Source organism: Tachypleus tridentatus, chromosome 5 (genome assembly GCF_004210375.1).
Source record: "Tachypleus tridentatus isolate NWPU-2018 chromosome 5, ASM421037v1, whole genome shotgun sequence".
NCBI classification, from domain to species: domain Eukaryota; kingdom Metazoa; phylum Arthropoda; class Merostomata; order Xiphosura; family Limulidae; genus Tachypleus; species Tachypleus tridentatus.
In genome coordinates, this window is record NC_134829.1 from 26660957 (window position 1) to 26681281 (window position 20325).

The 20325-nt window shown below is 31.6% G+C and overlaps 1 protein-coding gene and 1 non-coding gene across 2 annotated transcripts; one reads left to right on the forward strand and one right to left on the reverse strand.

Moving 5' to 3' along the window:
• Positions 1–2534: 2534 nt before the first annotated feature.
• Positions 2535–2606, reverse strand: TRNAD-GUC (transfer RNA aspartic acid (anticodon GUC)). Its single transcript has one exon. It is a non-coding gene; the product is annotated as a tRNA-Asp (tRNA).
• A 1857-nt stretch (positions 2607–4463) lies between these two features.
• LOC143250782 (acyl-coenzyme A diphosphatase NUDT19-like) lies at positions 4464–20197 on the forward strand. The gene is made up of 4 exons (XM_076501761.1): positions 4464–4852; positions 10113–10864; positions 12046–12262; positions 18026–20197. The coding sequence occupies exons 1-4, from the start codon at positions 4756–4758 to the stop codon at positions 18244–18246; spliced, it is 1287 nt and encodes a 428-aa protein (XP_076357876.1). The 5' UTR covers positions 4464–4755; the 3' UTR covers positions 18247–20197.
• The last annotated feature ends 128 nt before the right edge of the window (positions 20198–20325 follow it).

The following is a 20325-nucleotide window of genomic DNA, read 5'->3' on the forward strand; positions in this document are numbered from 1 at the left end:
ATTAATAACGCTTATAAAGTCCTTGTGATTATTTCAGTTTCTTTTTTTAAAAGTCGATTTGAAAACCGAAGTAATGTAAATAAACTATAACTGGTTTTGAACCACCTTTAGTTTACATTCCTTTTCCACACAAAATAATGTTTTTGTTTTTACAATTTCATCACTAAAAGGCCCGTCATGACTAGGGCGCTCGATTCGTAATCGCGGGTTTGAATCTCTGTTACACCAAATACGCTCACCTTTTCAGCCGTGGGGAAGTTATAATGTACACTCAATCCCACTATTCGTTGGTAAAAGAGTAGGCCAAGAGTTGGCGGTAGGTGGTGATAACTAGCTGCCTTCCCTATAGTCTTACACTGCTAAATTAGGGATGGTTAGCCCAGATAGCCCTCGTGTAGCTTTGCGCAAAATTAAAAAAACAAACAAACACACAAAACAAACAAACTCTGTAAAAGAACAAATAAATCCTGATACTGATATAGATAATCTCATACTTTATAAATTATTTACAAACTATGCTTTCTGTATTTTATAAAATCACGTTAATAATGATATATTTTAATTAAACTTTATTCTGTTAAAATTAACTCCAGGCTGACCGACTTATTCCAAAGCTGTGGACAGACCAGATATTATCTCAAGGGAATGACCGAGATCAGAACAAAGATAAACAGGAAATAAAACAACAACATTTTTTTAATGTGAAAGCTGCAAACATATTTAACATATTAATAAAAAAAATTCCTACATCGAATGAGAAGGTAGAAACCGTATGGTTTACATAAACTGTATGTTAAACACTGTCTGGAACCTGTTCATTGGACTTATTTGTTATCTATAAAACACGTTAATTTTTGTTTAGAATATTATCTAAGAGAATTACTAAAGTAAATGTGCTTGTAAGAACTGTTGTATGCAATAAAGACACATGTGGATGTATTTGTCTACCCTTATGTACTTGTATATAACTTTTTTGTAACTTGTATATGCAAAACTCCAATTGTAGAACAAGTAATATGCACCACGCAGCACTGTCAACTAGACTAGATATAAGAGATTTATCGACTTCCTTTTCTCACATTTTTACAGAAGGGTGGTGTTAGGTGCACTATACCAAAATAAAGAAAGATAAATTTATATGCATAAGTTTAAAATATAATAAATATACATTTTACTTCAGCTAAATACAACGATAACTACAGAAAAGAATTGTTCCTTTTTAGTTAAGCGCAAAGCTGTACCACGGGTCATTTATGCTCTGCCTACCATGGATTTTGAAGCCCTGTATTTAGCGTTATAAGCCTTAAGACTTACCGCCGTTTCCCCCCACAGCCAAAGGCATTGGATCTTTAGATCCCAGCCAAGGCAACTTTATTGCCATACTCTGAATCGGGTCGTTTCGTGTTTATGTCCATGTTCATATTTACTTTAACATCTGCTTTTCGGGATCTGGTCTGGCTTGTTTCTCCGGGGCTACCTTTGTCTCGCTCATCAACATTATGACCAACCTCACTCCTTCACCCAAAAAAAGAGTCGAAACAAAAGAAAAACAAAAACCACCAGCTAATTTCAATAATTAGCCACGAAAGGGGACGAAGAGGAACCATAACGTTCCTGATCACCCCAGTTGGAGAGAGAATTCTTCAGACTTCTCTCTCTCTAAACTAAACCTCTGCCACGTTAGTTTGCGTTTGCTGAGCCAGTAAAGGGCTTAGAAAAGAAAAGGACAATTGTGAACGAACAACTAAAAATATTGCAATCATAATATTTTAGTCGAAGCATGGGCCAATTACACACACTATAACGATGTCGAACAAACAGAAAAGTATGTGAACTAAAACAGTTTCATTAACAGGTAATTGAAATAGTAAAGTTGAACATATTATAAAGAGTAGGTATTTAAATCTGTCTTAGTCTTTACTTACTTTATTGCATAAATACGTGATTCCTAACACCACTATAACAGTGGCAGAAATGTTAATACCACTTACACTTTACAGTAGTAACACGTGCATAACTGTAATCAAATTTAATAAACGTTTGTGAAAAGAACTGTAAGAAGCGAATGATATTAAAAGGAATTGGAGACATCAAATCTCACCCTTGAAACAAGAACAAAACAAATAATAAAACTTGATGTAATTCAAGTTACTAAAAAGATATTTTTATACATGAAACTGTCAAGAGTGGTAGTGGCCAATAACGTGTGTTTGCTGATCCAAAAGATAAGATTTATTTATTCAGTTTACCAGTTTGCACACAAATATGCGTTCAAACAGGCAGTTCGCTCTCCTTTTCCTATTGTGTACCAATATTTATTAGCTTCCCCGAAAGCCGCCTGGAGGAGTCACCAAACAGTTGTCTTTCAGTCATTCAGTAAACAGTAAAATGACGAAGTGAAATTATATTTTAACTAAAATTAGAATAATTTACATATGAATAATTTGCTTTTAAAACTACTGTTTAACGTAAATAGTTCTAGGTGTTATGAAAATACTAACAATTAACAATGTTTAGTGGTCAAAAGAAACAGCCTCCCCGGCGGGGAATCGAACCCCGGTCTCCCGCGTGACAGGCGGGGATACTCACCACTATACTACCGAGGACATACCAGGTTTGTGACTTTTATAATTGAAAAATAAATAATTTTATTTTTTACTATTTTTTATAAATATTAATTTTGATTTTTTTCCATTTTATTATTTTCATTCATTTTCGAACAACTGTATTTATACATAAACTTGAATTAACTTAAAGCTTCAAAATAATTGTTGTCTCGAAAATTATCAATATTAATACCAAGCTTTTAGTTGTGAAAGTATAATTCATAGAGTACCACTTTTCTCCTAACATATAATTTATGAAATATTTAAGCACACACAAAGAGACAGGAAATTTAAGCTTGAGATTCATTTAATTTTTCCCATGGGCAAACAGTTATTATGTCATCCAGAATGACAAAGGTAAACACTGTAATTAAAAATTACAAAATAAAAACTGCTATAACGAACATTTTAAAATTCCAACCAAAAGACCGACGGAACAAGCAGACCTCCACATTTCACTTCACTTAAGATCTAATTAGAGAAATAGCGGTTGATTTCACTGGTTGTATCCAATAGTTGGTTACAAATGCTAGTAATCAGTGCTAAAACTGTATCTACTACTTATTTATTTAATGCTCATTGAGTGTCTAAGCGAATTAGCAGACTTCATGTATTTACAAGTTCAAATTTCTTGGCAATATAGTATCGAGACTAGTTAGAAATACTCCACTTATACAAATTTTTTATAAACAATTTCTCTCTTTTGGAAAAATGCTCTTATAGTAAAAGAAACATATATTCTCTGCATGACACACTGAAAAACAGTCACGTTGACTTTCAAACATTTTTTTTTATCATTCGTATTTAATGTCCCTAAAGCAATCGCGGGTTCGCATCCCCGTCGCTCCAAACATGCTCGCCTTTTAACCGTGGGGTGCCCTGTAAAGTTACGGTCAGTCCCACTATTCGTTGGTAAAAAAATAGCCCAAGAGTTGGTAGTGGGTGGTGATGATTAGCTACCTTCCCTCTAGTCTTACACTGCTAAATTAGAGATGGCTAGCGCAGATAGCCCTCGAGTAGCTTTGCGCGAAATTAAAAAAAACACAACGAACCCTAATGCGAAAAAAGAATAGACTAATCTATAAAAGTGAAGTAAATAGTATTTATCTGCATATCAAAATAAAGAGTACAGTTTCAAGCATTTATTCTACATTCTTTACAATTGTTTAAGCATTCTCTTTCTCACTTTTTCGCCTCAATGTGAAGATTGAGATCGAGTGAATATGACATTAAGTCAAATACTACATTTTTTACTTTTGTAAATATTGTATGTTCAAAGAAGAATTATATATATATATAGTAATCCAAAACACACATGCATAAATAATAAGTTACAATAATACATAATCAGTTTCTATTGATGTTTTTCTCAAAACATGTACTTGCACACTGAGCTGACTATATGTGGTGTGCCCAATTTTTAGTTTTTAGCCCCTAAACTTGCCACTGAGCTATCGGAGAAGGAGTGCATGTGAATGCAATAATCACTGAATGACACTCTAAACTCAATATACATATTTTTTCCAATGTTGCCGGGGAATCCTTCTCCTCTGTTTCTGGAGAGCGGAATTCCCCAAAACTGGCATAATCCAGTAACAAGTGGTGAATCTAATAATATACTTATCTTTATATTTATTTTTGATAACAATAAATAATGCAAAGTAAAGAAATGCCACGTCAGAGCACGTATTTGATATCTAATATTGTGTTTGAGAAATATGATAGCTTCCTAGTCTCGTCTAAACTTTCATTCTGAATATATTAATAACATAAGACTTGTTATAAATATATATAAAAGAATATTTATTTAGAAGGTGCTTATTAAACATAGTTTTCGAATTGGAAGAGCACTCTTACACTTGTATTAACGTGGACGTGAAAATTTCGTAACTTCCTGTTTGAGATTCCTCCCCAGACTTTCCTGCAATCTTAACCTAAAAACGTGTAAGTGCGCCGAGCAGTTGCTTTAAAAGTTTAAGCTCTGGTCGGTTGTGAGTGTGTAATATATTAAATAAAAACGTGTTTATTTCACTTCAATCATTTCTCACAAGTAACAAATTAATCTTAAAGTAATTTCGTTAGTTTAATTTGAAAAAAAACAACAATATTGTTTTTTTTAGCTCGGATAAAATGTTTTTGATTAAATAAAATGCAAAACTCTACCTTCACTCAGAGTAACTTCACTAAGACTAAGGAATTGGACAAGTTAAACTTGAAGGAAAGAGAACCTGAGGAATTCGAAGCAGGTAATTTTGCGTGTTATAAAACACGGCAATAAATTTTCTTCATCGGCAATAGCTCTATTACTGTGCTGAGTACCAGTAGATCCTGTTAGTAATACCACTACTAATAATAATAGTATTATGTTTATTATTATTAACTGAGCTAAAGGTTTGTCGTTCGTGTGAAAACCAAATCTTGTTAAAGAATATTCATTACTACTAGTAGTAGTAGTACTCTACTATTACGCTCGAACTCTTTATTATTAGTTTTTATTAATTACTGCTACTAGCAGAAATTTTAGTTATTACGCGAAATTTAAAGTCGAATGTTAACTTTTGTGTTACTAACTATGAACAGAAATTGTGCTTATGATAGCTAGAACTAAAGCTTGTGTTTTAGAATACGTTGCATGATTTTTCCTTTCTAGCATTTTACATTAGGTGTAAAACAGGCAACTGTGTTATGAAATCTAGATTAGAGGATTTAAACGTAAAATTAAATTTTACTGTTGTTAATACTGAAATATGTAGGCCCACTATCTAGTTGAAGAATAACTTCAAATGTAATTACTGCTTAGTTTATGTAACTCTAGTCTAACCTAAAGGGTCTGGCATGGCCAGGTGGGTTAAGGCACCGACTCATAATCTGAGGGTTGCAGTTTCGAAACCTCGTCGGGCCAAACATGCTCGCCCTTTTAACCGTAGGGGGGCATTATAATGTGACGGTCATTCCCATTATTCGTTGGTAAAAGAGTAGCCCAAGAGTTGGCGGTGGGTGGTGATGACTAGCTGCCTTCCCTCTAGTCTTACACTGCTAAATTAGGAACGGCTAGCACAGATAGCCCTCCAGTAGCTTTGTGCAAAATTCAAAAACAAACTACCCTAAAGACAAAAAAAAATGTGAAACTAAAAGTGAAAGAATTCTTTTTTTGTTCCATTTAAACTTATCATTTTTTAAAAAAAAGATTAAAATCAACCAGAGATCAAATGTCAAATTACTAGCTAAATGTAAATTTTACAGTCTACTGCTACCTTGTCAGTTGTGCCAAAAATTGTTATATTCTCACAAGTAAAATTGATAAAAAATTGTTTTACCATCTTAGTCTAATTCACACCAAAATAGTTTTTATGAAAGTAACTGATGAGATAAATTGCATTTTGACCACTACTATCTCTGTTATATCCCAAATGGCCTCTTGATACCTGCTATTGGGCAGAAGGACTCTTTGGTACTGGATTGGTGCATATAACAGACCTAGTGTGGTTACCTTGTTGGTATCATTCCATTTGCTTTGTGTTATAAAACACCAAATCAACCAACCAACCAATAATTTGTCTTCAATTTTTATCATAGGTTTTTAGAAATACTAATGTAATTTACTGATATTCTGACCACTTTACCCTCTCCCAAGTAACTGGTTCACCATTTTTCTTGATTAATGAGTAACATAAATTCAAATAAAATAAATGTATATGTAATTTAGTGTTAAAAAAAATAAATTTGCTGTTTATTAAAAATCATAAACAGTTATAACGTGTAATAACTTAAAATGCGTAAAACTTGCAAGTTACTAACTTAATCTAGTTCACATTTAAATAAATGTTCCTCAACTTATTGAGGATATAAAGTATCTTGCTTTGAACACCTAATGTGTTTATTACATTTTGAACAATTGGAAGATTCTTAGCTTGTTAAGAAAAATTTAGAAGTTTTAATGAATCATAACACTTGGGCCAGAGGATATTTCCAAGGTTTTGAAGGGGTTTAAGGATTGAATATGTAAACTACTTGGTAATTTCTATTACTACAAGTCTTTGGAGAGCAGGCAGGTTCCAGAAGACTGCAACTTAACTAATAGCTCTACTCTTTTTCTCAAGAGTTAGTGTAAAAAAGATGCTTTAAGAAGTCATTTGACAAAATTTAAGGTTTCATTGGATAATCAACATAGTTTCACTAGAGAAGATTTGGTGTCATTAGTCTTTCAACAGTCTTTAAAGATGTTACTTCTTGTATATATGTTGGTGAGAACAAGGGCATAGATTTGATGCATCTGGATCTTAAGAAAGCATTTGACAAGGTATCGTAAAGAAATGATCTATGTTGATGTGTGAAATAAGTTAGCTAGCTAGAAGAAAGTAGAGGGTTGTTATAAATGGTATTTAAGCAAGTAGGATTACTGTTACATCTTACAAGTATGCTATTTCATAGCTCAGTGTAAGAACACATGCTGTTTGTATCAATGGGATAGATAAAGGAATGGTTAGTAAATTGCTTAAATTTGTTTGATATTTTGGAGTTGTCTGCAACTTTTTGAAATTGTTAAAATATTTGGTTGTAGTTTTCAGTTTATTTCAGTGTGATACCTTCCAAAATTTCTATGGTCTTTTCTAAAATAAACCACCAGGTAGGCACACATTTTCTGGACTTATGCATTACTTTGTTTTTGATGAATGTTTAACCACTTTTGATAACTGACAGTTACCAAGAAGCATTATCCCCACCTTTTTTCTTTCATATTTTTTCCACCTTGTCATTTGTGGTTGTCATAGTTTGAGTCTTCATGCCTTTTCTGTCTCCTTTCATAAGGACCAGTTGATTTTATTCTCTGTTTCTTCCAGAGATTTCAATTATCCAGGAATGTGATCAATTATTTTCCTCCTATCTCTTCCCCTTCTATTTCCATATTATACAATCTTTCTAAGAAAGAAAGAAGAAAAACTTAAAGGTGTGGTCCAGATTTTGCATCTGGTTCAAACTTTGTCTTTAGTTGTAGTAAATTATTGCATTCTCTTGTTGAGGATCAAAGTCCAAATGATTGTGCCTGATGACAGTAGTACATGTACCATCTCTATTGTTCTATGTTCTTCTAGTGGAGCATGAGAGAACCCATACCTCCCCAGTCTCAAACCACTGGGAAAGTCAGTGTAGAAAGTTTCCTCTGTGATTGGTGACTTTACTTTGATGAGAGACCATTTGGGGTGTCACCAGGTAGTGTAGGACAAAACACCCCCCATCACAACATCTCTCAAGTGGTTCTCAATGGGCTTGTATAGCCAGAAGGGATTTGGATTTGCCTCAGGAGGTAGGTGAGGGATCCTTCTCTCTCTACCTGCTATTATAGTACCTATTTCATCCAAGTATTTGATCAAAATGAAATGGCATAAAGTCCTAGCAAAAAATATGAATTCTATCATTCTACCTATCCTGATGACCCATAACTGTCAGTATTGAATTTATCTCATAGTTCTTTGCTCCAGTATCTCAGTACAAGAGAAGACAGCTATTGAGTAAAGAGTACTTCCCACTTAAAATGGGTATGATTTCCTTTTTGCTCCATTATGGAATTTTTGGTCTTGTAAAAATTGCACCTCACGTACTGTTTTTTTGTTTCTATTGCTTTGAAAAGTAGCTCATCAGTGCCATCCTCTCAACTATTTTTAGTGTGGATTTTTAACTCTTAGTGGTGCAGACAGGTAAGTAACATTTCTGAAGTTAACATTTGAAAATGTATTTAAGTTGCATCTCTGCACCTCCCCTCACCTTTCATTACTGACTTCTGGTTCATATTGTTTGCCTTATCTAGAATGAGCCTGTGATCGTGTGCTAGTGGTCAGAGATTACAGTGCATAGAGGATATGTTGTCCTTTTGTTGGTGGAGGGCTACAGCATTATGATTATTACACTGTAGTCTGGTGCAATATGCATGGCACGTATAAGAGAGGGAGTTTAAGGCTTGGCATGCATAAGAAACTTTATGGCTGTTGTGATGTAATAGCTCTATGTGGTGTATAGAGGTACTATCTATCTGAAATACACTTTCAAGAAAGGAAACCCTCGCATCAGAGGGGATCTTATTGAAGTGTTTAAAATTGTTAAGGGAGAGAATAGTGTTGATGCAATTTTTTTACTTCTTAGCCCATAAATGGTTTCCATCATCAGTTGATGTTGCTACTTACAACATTCCTGCTGTTTAAGGATTAATGGACTATACAAAAGAGAAAATCAAACATAAATTTTAGCATAGAAGTTATCTTCTGCTAACATACTTTATTTTCCTATTAAAATGAACAGTTGTGTTTGGTTTGGGTCACCTTCAGGTGTGGTGAATGCAGTTAATTTAAAGAAGTTTAAGAAAATGCATTATAAATATGACTGATAAAGGCTGGCTTTGGGGGTTTTTGTTTCATTGGATAGAGAATGGTCTACATATACCAAAAGATCTGTTGTTGTGCATAAATTGTTTATGAAAACCTTTTGAAAATATAAATACATAAAGTCCACATTTTTTACATCATCCAGGTAACAAGTAACATTGGAAAACAGTAACAAGTTAAAAAGGAAAGTTTTTATCTTAGTGAATCTTTGTTGGTTTTCTTTTATATTTCATCAAGCAGTTTTGAAAGGCTTTTTTTTTTATATATACCAAACTCTAGAAGTTTTTCAACTACAGACATAAGACTAATTTCCAGGGTAACATTAGCAGTTTTCATATCCTAGAGCTTGTACCCGTTGGATATTGACCTATCAAGAATGAAAAAAAAAGCTTGCTTGGCCTTATTTAAAACAGTGGAAAACCTTTTCAGTACTTGTGTTTTATCTGTTTATTTTTTCAGTCTTGTCTTTGTACATGGTTGAGGTCAATTCTACTTATTTATACTCTTTTGCAGGTTAGTGAAAAAGATATAATAATTTTAACTTTTTCAAGCTCCTTAGTATCAATAGTTAAGATGCCACTTTTATAAAATCTGTGTGATGTTTCCTGAGGAACTATGGAAATAAAGAATGGATGTTTTGTTTATGAAAAGATAGTTGGAAAGTTTACAAAACCAGCTGGAATAACTGTGAAGAGTATAGAAGTTGCTTTGTTTTTTGCAATTTGGTTTGAGCTGTTTTGTCAGTCAGTGATCAACTTATTATACAAACGTGTGAAATCTTTTAACTGTTATAAGATGTTTATTACAAGTATCTGCTAAGTACTTGTTGATTGGGAGATTGTTTGCTTTACTTGTGTAAACAACAGTAAGAATCGAACATGCTGTTCATGCACTTAAAGTACTTGTAATGATAAAAGTGATGTAATTTTTGCTTGGAAACTGTTAATTTTTACACCTCTAAGGTTTGTGTTATGAAAACTTTAATATTCATACAAGATGTAATTAGATATAATTGTTATAACTTAAATGCATTTCAACTTAGTAACTTAAGCATAATTTTTGGAAGGCTAGGATCATTTTGCTTGAATAGAGTGAATTAGTAAGTAGAATCTGATATGTGTACTTTCAGACATGGCCTTACCATGGCAAGAAGCATCAAGCCTGATAATCGTATCCAAAACACCACTTGGAGAAGTTGTTGGAAAACGACTTGATAGTATTGTAGGAGCTGCTGTGGGTATTCCAAACACTTTTGAATCACAAACACATGACTGTGGTTATAAACTTTTAATGGTAAAACGAAGTGGACGTAGTTCTTATATGGCTAATGCTTTTGTTTTTCCTGGTGGTATCGTTGAACCTTCAGACTTTACTTCTCAGTGGTGGAAAGCTTTTGAAAAGGTTGGCGCTAGTCGTGACTTGCTGATTACTCAACTGTGTGAAGTCAAGGGTCCACGCCCACCCATGATTAAAGCACCTAATACACTTGAAAGATTTGGACTTGACAGAGACAACTGTCTTCCAGCTGATATAGCATTTCGTATTGCAGCTATTCGGGAAACGTTTGAAGAAACTGGTGTTCTTTTAGTAACTGCTGTGGCTAAAACACAGCCAACTTCTGCTTCCTGTGTGAAACACGACAGTTCATATTTAGACCTTAGCCATTGGCGTAAAGTGTTGCGTAAAGATCCAAAGAACTTTGTGCAGTTATGTTTGGAATCGAATGTTTGTCCAGATGTATGGGGACTTTATGAATGGTGGGACTGGTTGACTCCCACATCTGTAGGTCATCGACGCTATGACACCATGTTTTATCTATGCTGCTTAGATAAACAACCTAGTGATGTAGTTTTGAATCGAAGTGAAGTAATAACGCTAAAGGTAGGTTGTTGTTTTTCATAGTTGGTTGCTTATTGTATAGTTTTAATTAATGTTTTTAAGAAGATAAATTATTTTAAGACTTATTTCAGTCAAAAATTAGTATTTAAGTTCAAGGTTTTTGTTGTAAGGTATGCAGGTGGTATATTTATTCTAGTATAATTTTAAATGTAAAGAAATAAGATAACTTCCTCGAATTAAAGAAAAGCAGTAGGGCATATGATATATCGGTACAAGTATCATATTTATATCTGGTTAATTGTGTGTATGTGCCTATTTCTTAAGTTGTTGATTATGATGTAATTCAATGGTTCTGCCCTTTTTTATTTTCTTGTATTGAAATAATATGAAGTATTTACAAAAAAGTAGCTGTGTTGTAAGATATTTGAACACACCTATGAAAAAGCAAGATTTCTCAAGTACCACATCTCAAAATTTAAATGTTTGAATTTTTTACTGAAGAGTAGAGGTACAGGTGGAGACTGTTGTAGTTACAAATGATTACACATTTGGAAAATAAAAAAGCTACATTATTGCATTTATTAGGCTAAGACAGGATACATTTAGAAAGAAATGTTAACAATGTATTTTTCTGTTAAAGATACATAAATGTACAAACATAGACAGAGGAATCTATTGATCACTTGTCATTATGTCAAAATGACTAAAATATCTTAAGATAAAAAAGGAATGCTTACTGTAGATGACCTCGTAAAAGTTCAGTGTTCACATCTAATAAACAAGGGGTTACAAAATGTTAATGACTTGCAAGGACAGATACGTTGTGTTCTACTTTGGCTTGACAGCATGGTTTATCCACAAAATGTCATATTAATAGAAGAACTAATGTGTGAATGAAATTGAAAGTCAAGTTAATGTATTATACATGTATATTTGATATTGCTATGTATATGTAATATATTGGAAGGCATTACCTAAAATATAAAATATTCAGTTAGGATCCATCTAAAAGGTCTTTTAAAAATAAATGTATTTTTCCATAGTTTTATATCTTAATTAAAAGATCCATTTAAGTGTAAAAAGATGAGTTTTTAATATAATTCTCTTGTTATTCAGGGTAATTTTAAAATTTGCTTACACTGTACAAGAAATACTTTTTCTCTCTTGGACAGTTTGGGTTGAGATGTGGGTAACATGTTAAATACTGCTGTTTGTTTTTCTAGTGGGGTACTCCACTCAGCTTCCTCGATGACTTCAGTTGCAGCAAGATATTTCTGGCTCCTCCTCAAGTGTATGAGTTATCTCGGTTGATGAATCTTACTACCTACCAGGATCTATTTAAATTTGCTTCAGAAAGACGAGACAAAGGAGTAGAAAGATGGATGCCTGTTCTCTGTACTACTGCTGATCCTGATGGAGGAATGTTATCTTTGATGCCAGGTATGTTCTTTTTTAGTTGAATCTGTGGTCTAAGCTAAAGAAGCTGATAACTGTGAAAACCTTATGTTGAAGTACTGTGTATATATTGTATTTATGTATCATTAATAATATTTATTTGTTTTTTAAATATAAAACTACTATTCAAAAGTTATTGTAAAATCTTGCATGTTAAACAGTGTAATTGTGAAGACTTAATGGAATATTAAGTGTTGTGTGCATGCTCATTACTGCAGATGTAAAGTTCACAAAACTACCCAAACATGTTACATAATCTGTCCTTCACAGCATTTCTTGAGGCTTATGGCTTTAGTCATTTTGTCTTATATTTCATCTATAGTAGTTTTGATATAGTCCTCTTGCATCTTTATTAAAAACATCACATATTCTGTAAACTTGGTGGTGTTAAGTTTTGCTTGCACAAGAATATTGTGGACTGAGTTGTTACTAGTGTTAAAAGAATATGGCTGTGTAATTTGTTTTCATTCTTATTTTTAATGTTTATTCCTCTGCAATGACTGTAATTTCCTTTTAATTAGTAGTATCTTGAGGTAAGGTGTATAGAAGATTGAATGTTATGCTGTAGAGAAAGCAAAATTGTTTATTAACAATGAGTTGAAGGAGTTTTTAGTGTGAAATGTAGTTTAAATGGACACATTTTTGAAAATGTGGTGAAATATTTGTTGGCTAGTAACTTTCACAATATTTGGTCATTTAGTATGTAAAAACTTGAATCTTTATGGAAAACTATATTCCAGTTAGTTTGACTCTGCTGTTATTAAGATAGTGGAATTTATTCACAGGTAATGTTGAAAAGCATTTGTAAAGTCAAAAACAGTCACTTATCAACTTTATACATTTGGAAAGTTTTGATACTCCTAAAATGAAAACACTTGGATTGTTTCTTGACATTCAGAAAACCTTTATGTTGCTGTAAATATTTACAACACTTGCTATATAAGAGCTTTATTATTCACTGTTGTTGAAATTGGTAGAATGTGAATGGTGATAAATGGGCATTATTTCTCAAATGGTAGAATGTGACTTGTGGGTCCTTCAGAATAATCTATTTTAATGTCTGTTATTCATTACTTTTTCAGCTATAAGACTGATGGGGAATATATTTTGACCTATGGTTCAAGACATTACTGAACAAAGGTTGACCTTTGACAGTACTAATTTGTATAGTTTATTAATTACATTGCCATAAGTACTAGTTTATAATTGAGTAAAAATCCTTTTGGTTTACAGGTGCTCTGTATAAATAAAATATTCACACATAGCTTAAAAATGTATTGTACAAAAGAATAAACGTTTTTATATCTTAAGGTACATACACATATTCCATGCTACATATGGTAAGCTTGCATTATGAGAGCATCTTATCTTTACCAATTAATAGAGAAACTCAGCTGACTCAAGCAAAATAAACCATTATTTAACAGTCACCATTCCAAGCTGATTTAATAGCTGGTCTCAATATTTGGAATTATTAAGCATGCTTAATAAACAGTAATAAATAAACAACCAAGTAACACCAACAGTTGAATCAGGAAGTAGATACGGACCTGTTACTATAACAAAAATGTTGTGTGATAACTCTTTCTTAACAACATTCTTGGTTAATTCAATTTACACCTTGTGGAAGAAGGAAGGGATGTAGAATTACACTAGTGCTAATTTTTCAACATCAAAATTACTTGTGCTGGAGCACATTTTATGTTTTATATTTATTCTACCATAACACTCATTTCCTTGTATTCTAGGTACTTGGTACATTTCAGTGAAGCAATGCAGGTGCTAGATGTAGCCTTCAGTACTCCCAGTCTATGAAATGAAATGCTAGGTGTTTTTTTTTTTTTTTTTTTAAGTACAATAACATTTGCTTAAGTAATGGTCATTGTACAAATCGAAGGTTCACAATTTCCATGTGAGCAACATTGTTTGAATGCTGTGTGACAGACTTGGAGATATTTAGACCTATCTTTGAATTTCTCACTAGCAAATGATTCTTCAAACTTTTCAACCTTCAAACACTGCTCTGTTCAGTGCAATAATGCTTCCAAATTTAGTGACAATAGTAATGTAAAGGGAAGAGCAAAGTTTTAACTGGAGTTTGATATTTCAAAGTAAGAAAGTATTTGTTTACAATTTTTAATGCTGATAAGATTTCATTTGAAGTTTGGTGCACAATTTTGTTCCTCTTACTGTGGAAAGATTATCACAAATTTAGTACGCAAGCATTCAGTTAGATAATTGTTTTAAGTAATTTGACCTGTGAGAAACCTTTCTTAGAACATAGAAGAATATGAGGTATTTAAATTAAAAATGTTCAGCTTTTATTTTACAGTTCTTCACTTTAGTTGTTGAAGGTACCAGAAAATAGCTTCCAATTTGTTTTTTTCCACTAGCAAATTCAAGAGTGCTACTAGCAGCAACATTATTCTTGTCTAAAATTAATTGTAACTGTCATGATTACTTTGTACTAAATTTGACTAGGGAACCTTTTGGCCTGTGGCCCACATTTAAAGAGCTGCTACAATTTAACTTAAAATACAGTTCTCCACTTTCTTCAATTTATTTTCTGTTATTGTTGCAAATTTGTTTTCTTTTAACCAAGTTACAAACAGTAATTAGTAGACCCACTTATATATGTGCTCTGATGTAAATCAATTTCAAATTTGGAGTCTGATTATCAAGGGATCACCACAAGTGTTTTCACAAAATACTTGGATTCTTCAAGGGGTGTAAAAAATTAACTTTTGTGCAAACCTCTGGACTGAGACAATGCATTTGGTAACATTAGAAGTTATGACCAGCAGTGTAAGTGTTATGACAGACTGAATCTTATTAATACATATATATTCTCTTTGTATATATATATAAATCTTTGGTCATGTTATCTTTTCAAAAGGTTTTGAATATCAAACCCATTTTAATTTATCCTTTCCACATGGGTCAAAGGCCATCTCATCACTTTTGTTTACTTGTGTTCATCATTTTATTGAACTACTATTTTGTGAATTTATCTCAAGTTTGGTGTCAAACTGTAGATTGTAATTCAAATCTTCATATAACACAAATCTTAAAAGTAAATATTAAACACTTTAATTTCTATTTTTTGTGTTGGTATGATGAATGCAGTACTACTTCAGATTAAATATTCATCATACCAAATTTACAAAGTCCATATTTTTGTAGGAATTGTAAATTTAAATTACTGATATCAAAAGTCTAGAACATAAAATGAAAAAAAACCTTTTATCTTTATTTGCTGAGCTATTGGTATATTTAGTTAATTAAACATAGTGGCTCCTATTTGTCTCTTTCCATTTTAGAAACTGTCCCTTTATATATACCTACTTCTATGTATGACATCTGAATAACGAATTAGAAGCTCGGGACATCCTCTTGGCAGTATAACTGTGTCCTCTCTCTTTCTTTTGATAAATCTTCGAGTTGGTAAATTAAATTATTAGTCTCTTTGTGATTGCTTTCTTTCTTTAAGATTAAAATACAGATCAGATACTAAATTTGATAAATTGTAATGTAATTCTACAGTATCAATGGAGTAATCTGTGATATTTTGTTCATGACTCAGGTTTGTTTTTCAGTACATGCTGCAAATAGTGTTTGTAAAGTTTACTCATTACAAGTAGCTTATCATAGCAAATATATCATGAAGGTAGCATTTAATATTATCAATTAAGTCTTCCATATTCTTCAGCAAAATTAGTATCTTTTTCTAAGATAGGCTGTAGCTGAAATACTTTATTATACAGTATCAAGTGTAGAGAAGGGAACTTTCATCCATATTCTTTAATTTGTGTAATGCTTTACAAGTTTATGTACAAATTGCAAGTTATTTAGAAAAAAATAAATTTAAACTGAAAGGAAGGGTGCTCTTTACATACTGTTAGGTATAATGTGCTGTTGAAAATTAATAATAGAAAGTTTTTTTTATAGCAAAGAATGAAGTTGGGTGAGTGAATCTTGTTAAATATTAATTTCTGGAAAATGCAGCTAAATGTAGGTCACCTTTATCCTGAAGATAAAATCACGGCTAAGTGTGTTAGTAGATTTTGGTCACTGAATTGAGGTCATTACCTTTATTTTACTGAACATTTATGTTAAAGTTGCAATTAACATCCTGTTTTGAATGCTTAAGCTATTACCTATAAAATGTGAAGATGTGAGTATAGATCAGCTGCTACAAAATAGTTAAATTCATATTTGTGTGTGTGTTCTAAAATAAATAATGGAGTTTCTTGTATGTTAGTTCTTTATTATTACTATTGTGATATTTTGTTATCAGTACTGATTTGTAACTTGGTATGAATATTAGGATTTCAGTTACATTAATAACTATGATTTTCTTCCTTTAGTGTACCAGATTATAGATATTAATTTGTACATAGTTTCAAAACAAACATACCAAGTAAAAATAGTTTTTGAATGTTGGCAGATTATTTTTCTTCTATATTTGTCTAAAATGAATAATGGGAAATTTTTTTGTTTCAAATTCCTTTTTGTTTACAAATGTCATTATATAAAATAAGTTTAGTAACATGATTAAATAATGTGTATTTTAACTTAAGAGAGTCCACCAGATGTTAAGTTAGTTTTGTGCTGTGAAGAAATATTAAAAACATTCAAAACAATAACAATGATTAAGTAGGCTTTTTTCTTAGTCTGTTTGCAATTGCTTTGAACTCTGTTAATAAACACTTCTTAGTTATTGAAGACTATGAAGTATTTTGACCTCAGTTTTTCATATGCAACAGACAAGATCTATTTCTATCACTCAGCTTCTCCATCTAGTGTGAAGCAGTGTGGTTAAATTATTCTTAATCAAAGTTTTATTTGGACTGTTCATGCATAAGGACAGCGTACTATTAAATGTTTGTTATGTGGTGATCTCTATAGAAACGCTTAATATCTTTTTCAGTAAAGTTTTCCATGAACTTTTGATTATCCAGATAGAAAGTCCAGTGTTGATCTCTTACTAATGCTAAAACTGTTTTGGCTTGTACTCAAAGTTGTTAGAACAGGTTCATCATTTTGTTGTTGTTGTTGAAAATAAAAAAGGACTACTTTGAGGAAACATGGATAAATAGTGAATGTTGCCATGTACTACAAATATAATTTTGTTAATATACATCTCAACTTAGTAGTACTTCTACTATTAAGAATAGTGTCAAGTTTATCTTGGGTTTTGGTCTTTCACAACTTTTATAAGTGACTTTGAATGCATGAGGAAATTTTGTAGTAGTCAGTAAAAGGAGGAAAGTAAATGAAAAAAATGCTTGTCTTTCCTGTTTCTTTTCAGACTCTTAATACTGAGTGTGATTGGAAGGAATGTTTGTTTTGAATGGAACAATTACCATTTTTCCTTGTATAGTCCTTGAAAATTTATTTGCTAACTGATTTTATGGATTATTTGTGTGACTTGAAATATTAAATCAGTATACTAGCTTTGCTCAGTGTTTAGTATAATTTTTAATTTTGAGTGTATTAACAAGAATATTTTTTTCTGCACAATGTTTTTTTTTCAGTTATTGTTTAAGAAAAAGTAGTTGTATTCTTGCCTTTTTTTTACTGGACAAAGATGGTCTAAATTGATGGTGATGATTATAACAAACAGTACCAGTGTTTGATTGTGTCATGGAAATTCAAAAGAAAGTTACACATTTTTTTTGTTTATCTTGTGATAATTATAGTATTTATTAAATAAGTCATCTTTCTTTATTTATTTGAATGTTAAAGGTGATGATATGTACCCTCAAGAACTGGACCTTCTTGGTAATGACTCTTCTAAAGACCTGTCTGTTACACTGAATGATCTGAAAGCTCAAGTCAAAAACCAGCATCACGTTGAAATGAAAGGTATGCTCAGTAGAGTGTTCTGTAACGTAAAGCTCCCTTGTGGCCACTTGCAACCTCTAACCTATAGAAACCCTAAACCTGCTGTCCAGTCCTATTTGTAGTAAACTAGTGCTACTAGTATAGAGAAAGAACTATATTATCCTTGGGTTGTCTGTGACTGAACACACTAATACTTGTGATTTATAGTTATTTTTGTAGTATTAAAAAGATACAAAAAAACAAACATGGCATACAATATTTTAATTCTTTTGAAGAAAATTTTTTTCAAAACCAATAAGCAGTTTTCTACATTATACTTTCCACAACACAAGTATTTTGTCTAAGTTTATTTAAGTATAACGTATCTCTCGTGTATGCATTAACTATTTTCATAAATGTTTTTTTATAAAATAAAGCTGTGTGTTTTACAAAATGTGTGGTTTATAGCTTTTGTATATTGAACCTTTACTATTATTAGTTTTATAGTCTTTAGAATATTAAAGCTGACATTTTTATTAATTGTTTTGTCCACATTTTATAGTTTAACCTCTGAAAATATTTTTGTATAATTCATTGAAGCCTAAAAACATGTTAAAATATTTTAGAAAAAATAATTTTTCTCTGCTTAATGAAAAGGGTACAGCCTTTTTTTGTCCTTTGGCATAATTGATATATCTAATTCTACAGTTAATTTTACTTTGTCATAATATCTGTACAGGTGAAGAAGGTTCTACTTAATTAGAAATAAAAATCAATTGATATTTCAATAGTTTTGTGTAATAGTGCCTCTTGGCTAAAAGTGCTTATTTTAGTTTTGATATTTAAGGAAATATTTGTCTACAAATGTAAACCCATCTGGACTCAGTTTCACCTGTAGTAAAGTTAGTTACAAACATATGTACTACGTGTTTTTAATAAGTTTTATTTCATTGTACCAGTAACTGATTTTTGTATAATCATCTCCTATATGTATATGAAGCTGAATTTCTCATTATGACTGACAGACGTTATTGTAAGTTTGTTATTTAAAGTACCTTCAAAGCTTTCCTTAAACTGTGAGAGATGTCTGCCAGAGAAAGTTGCTTCATATTTTAAAAATTTAAGAATATGTTTTAGCTTTTATATTGAATATCAGATACAACGTTGATTTAAAAAAAAACAACAACACAACAAACAACAACCATAAAAACCTGGTTTGGAAATATTGAAGCTAGGATCCTTGGTTTAACTCTCATGTGACTTTGAAGTATGTTTTTCTGTGTTGTTTACTACATAATGATTTAAAGTTTTCATAAAAATGTTTTTTAGATGATAAAACTTTTGTTTCTACTAATGGGAACAATCACAATTACATAGCTTAAAGTTTAAATGAGGGCTGTTTATAGTAGTAGGAAATATGTGGGACTCCTCAAAAAACTTGTAAAAAGAACTTAGATCTAAAAATACCAGAATTCTCAGGAAGGTTATAATGATATTGTGGTTGTTAAAGTATGGATATTGCAAGTAACAGATTTATTATGCCAAAATGTAGGCACAAGCTTCAACTATGCAAAAAATCTAGTGAACAAAACTTTTAAAGTAAAAGGATTTTTATCATTATCACATTATCAAATATATGGAAATACCTAGCCTGGTTTGATGAAAATTAAATTAACTCACGTTTATTCAAAATAATAATTTACTTCTACAAAGCTCAGTTTTTATAATAGTTATAATTGGGAATAAGTTATAAATTGTTTGTTTGAAAAACAAACTAAGGTGTAATTGTTACAAATGAGTACTTGGAATATTTAATATTAGACTTCAAGGAAAACTTTGAAGAATTGCAAAGAGTGTGGGATAGTTTGGTAATACATTTAATAGGAATGTTCCCATTTTATTTGAAAATTACATAGCTTATGGCTGTTCACTGGTATATTTTTGTGTTGAAGATATAGCATAATAACATTTAGTGATTTTACTTTTAACAAGTTGTACTAAGTATTTTGCTATACACTATCAATTGTATTTAGGGAACAAGAGACAACTGTACTTATTGCAAAACAAGTTGCAAAAATAAAAATTGTAATGAAAGCTTTGCGTGTTTATTCCTATGGATTTTGGTGTGAAACTTAACATTATCTTGTGCATTGTGGTTTGTTTATTGCTTAAAGCCAGGTTAAATTTTACTAAGAGAACTAACAATAGTATTTCTTTGCTTG

Bases quoted from the DNA above. Each gene is read 5' to 3' on its own strand.
- LOC143250782 (XM_076501761.1), top strand. From the start codon at position 4,756: ATGCAAAACTCTACCTTCACTCAGAGTAACTTCACTAAGACTAAGGAA. The intron at 4,853-10,112 runs GTAATTTTGCGT...GTGTACTTTCAG, and splicing joins ACCTGAGGAATTCGAAGCAG to ACATGGCCTTACCATGGCAA. The intron at 12,263-18,025 runs GTATGTTCTTTT...TGAATGTTAAAG, and splicing joins AATGTTATCTTTGATGCCAG to GTGATGATATGTACCCTCAA.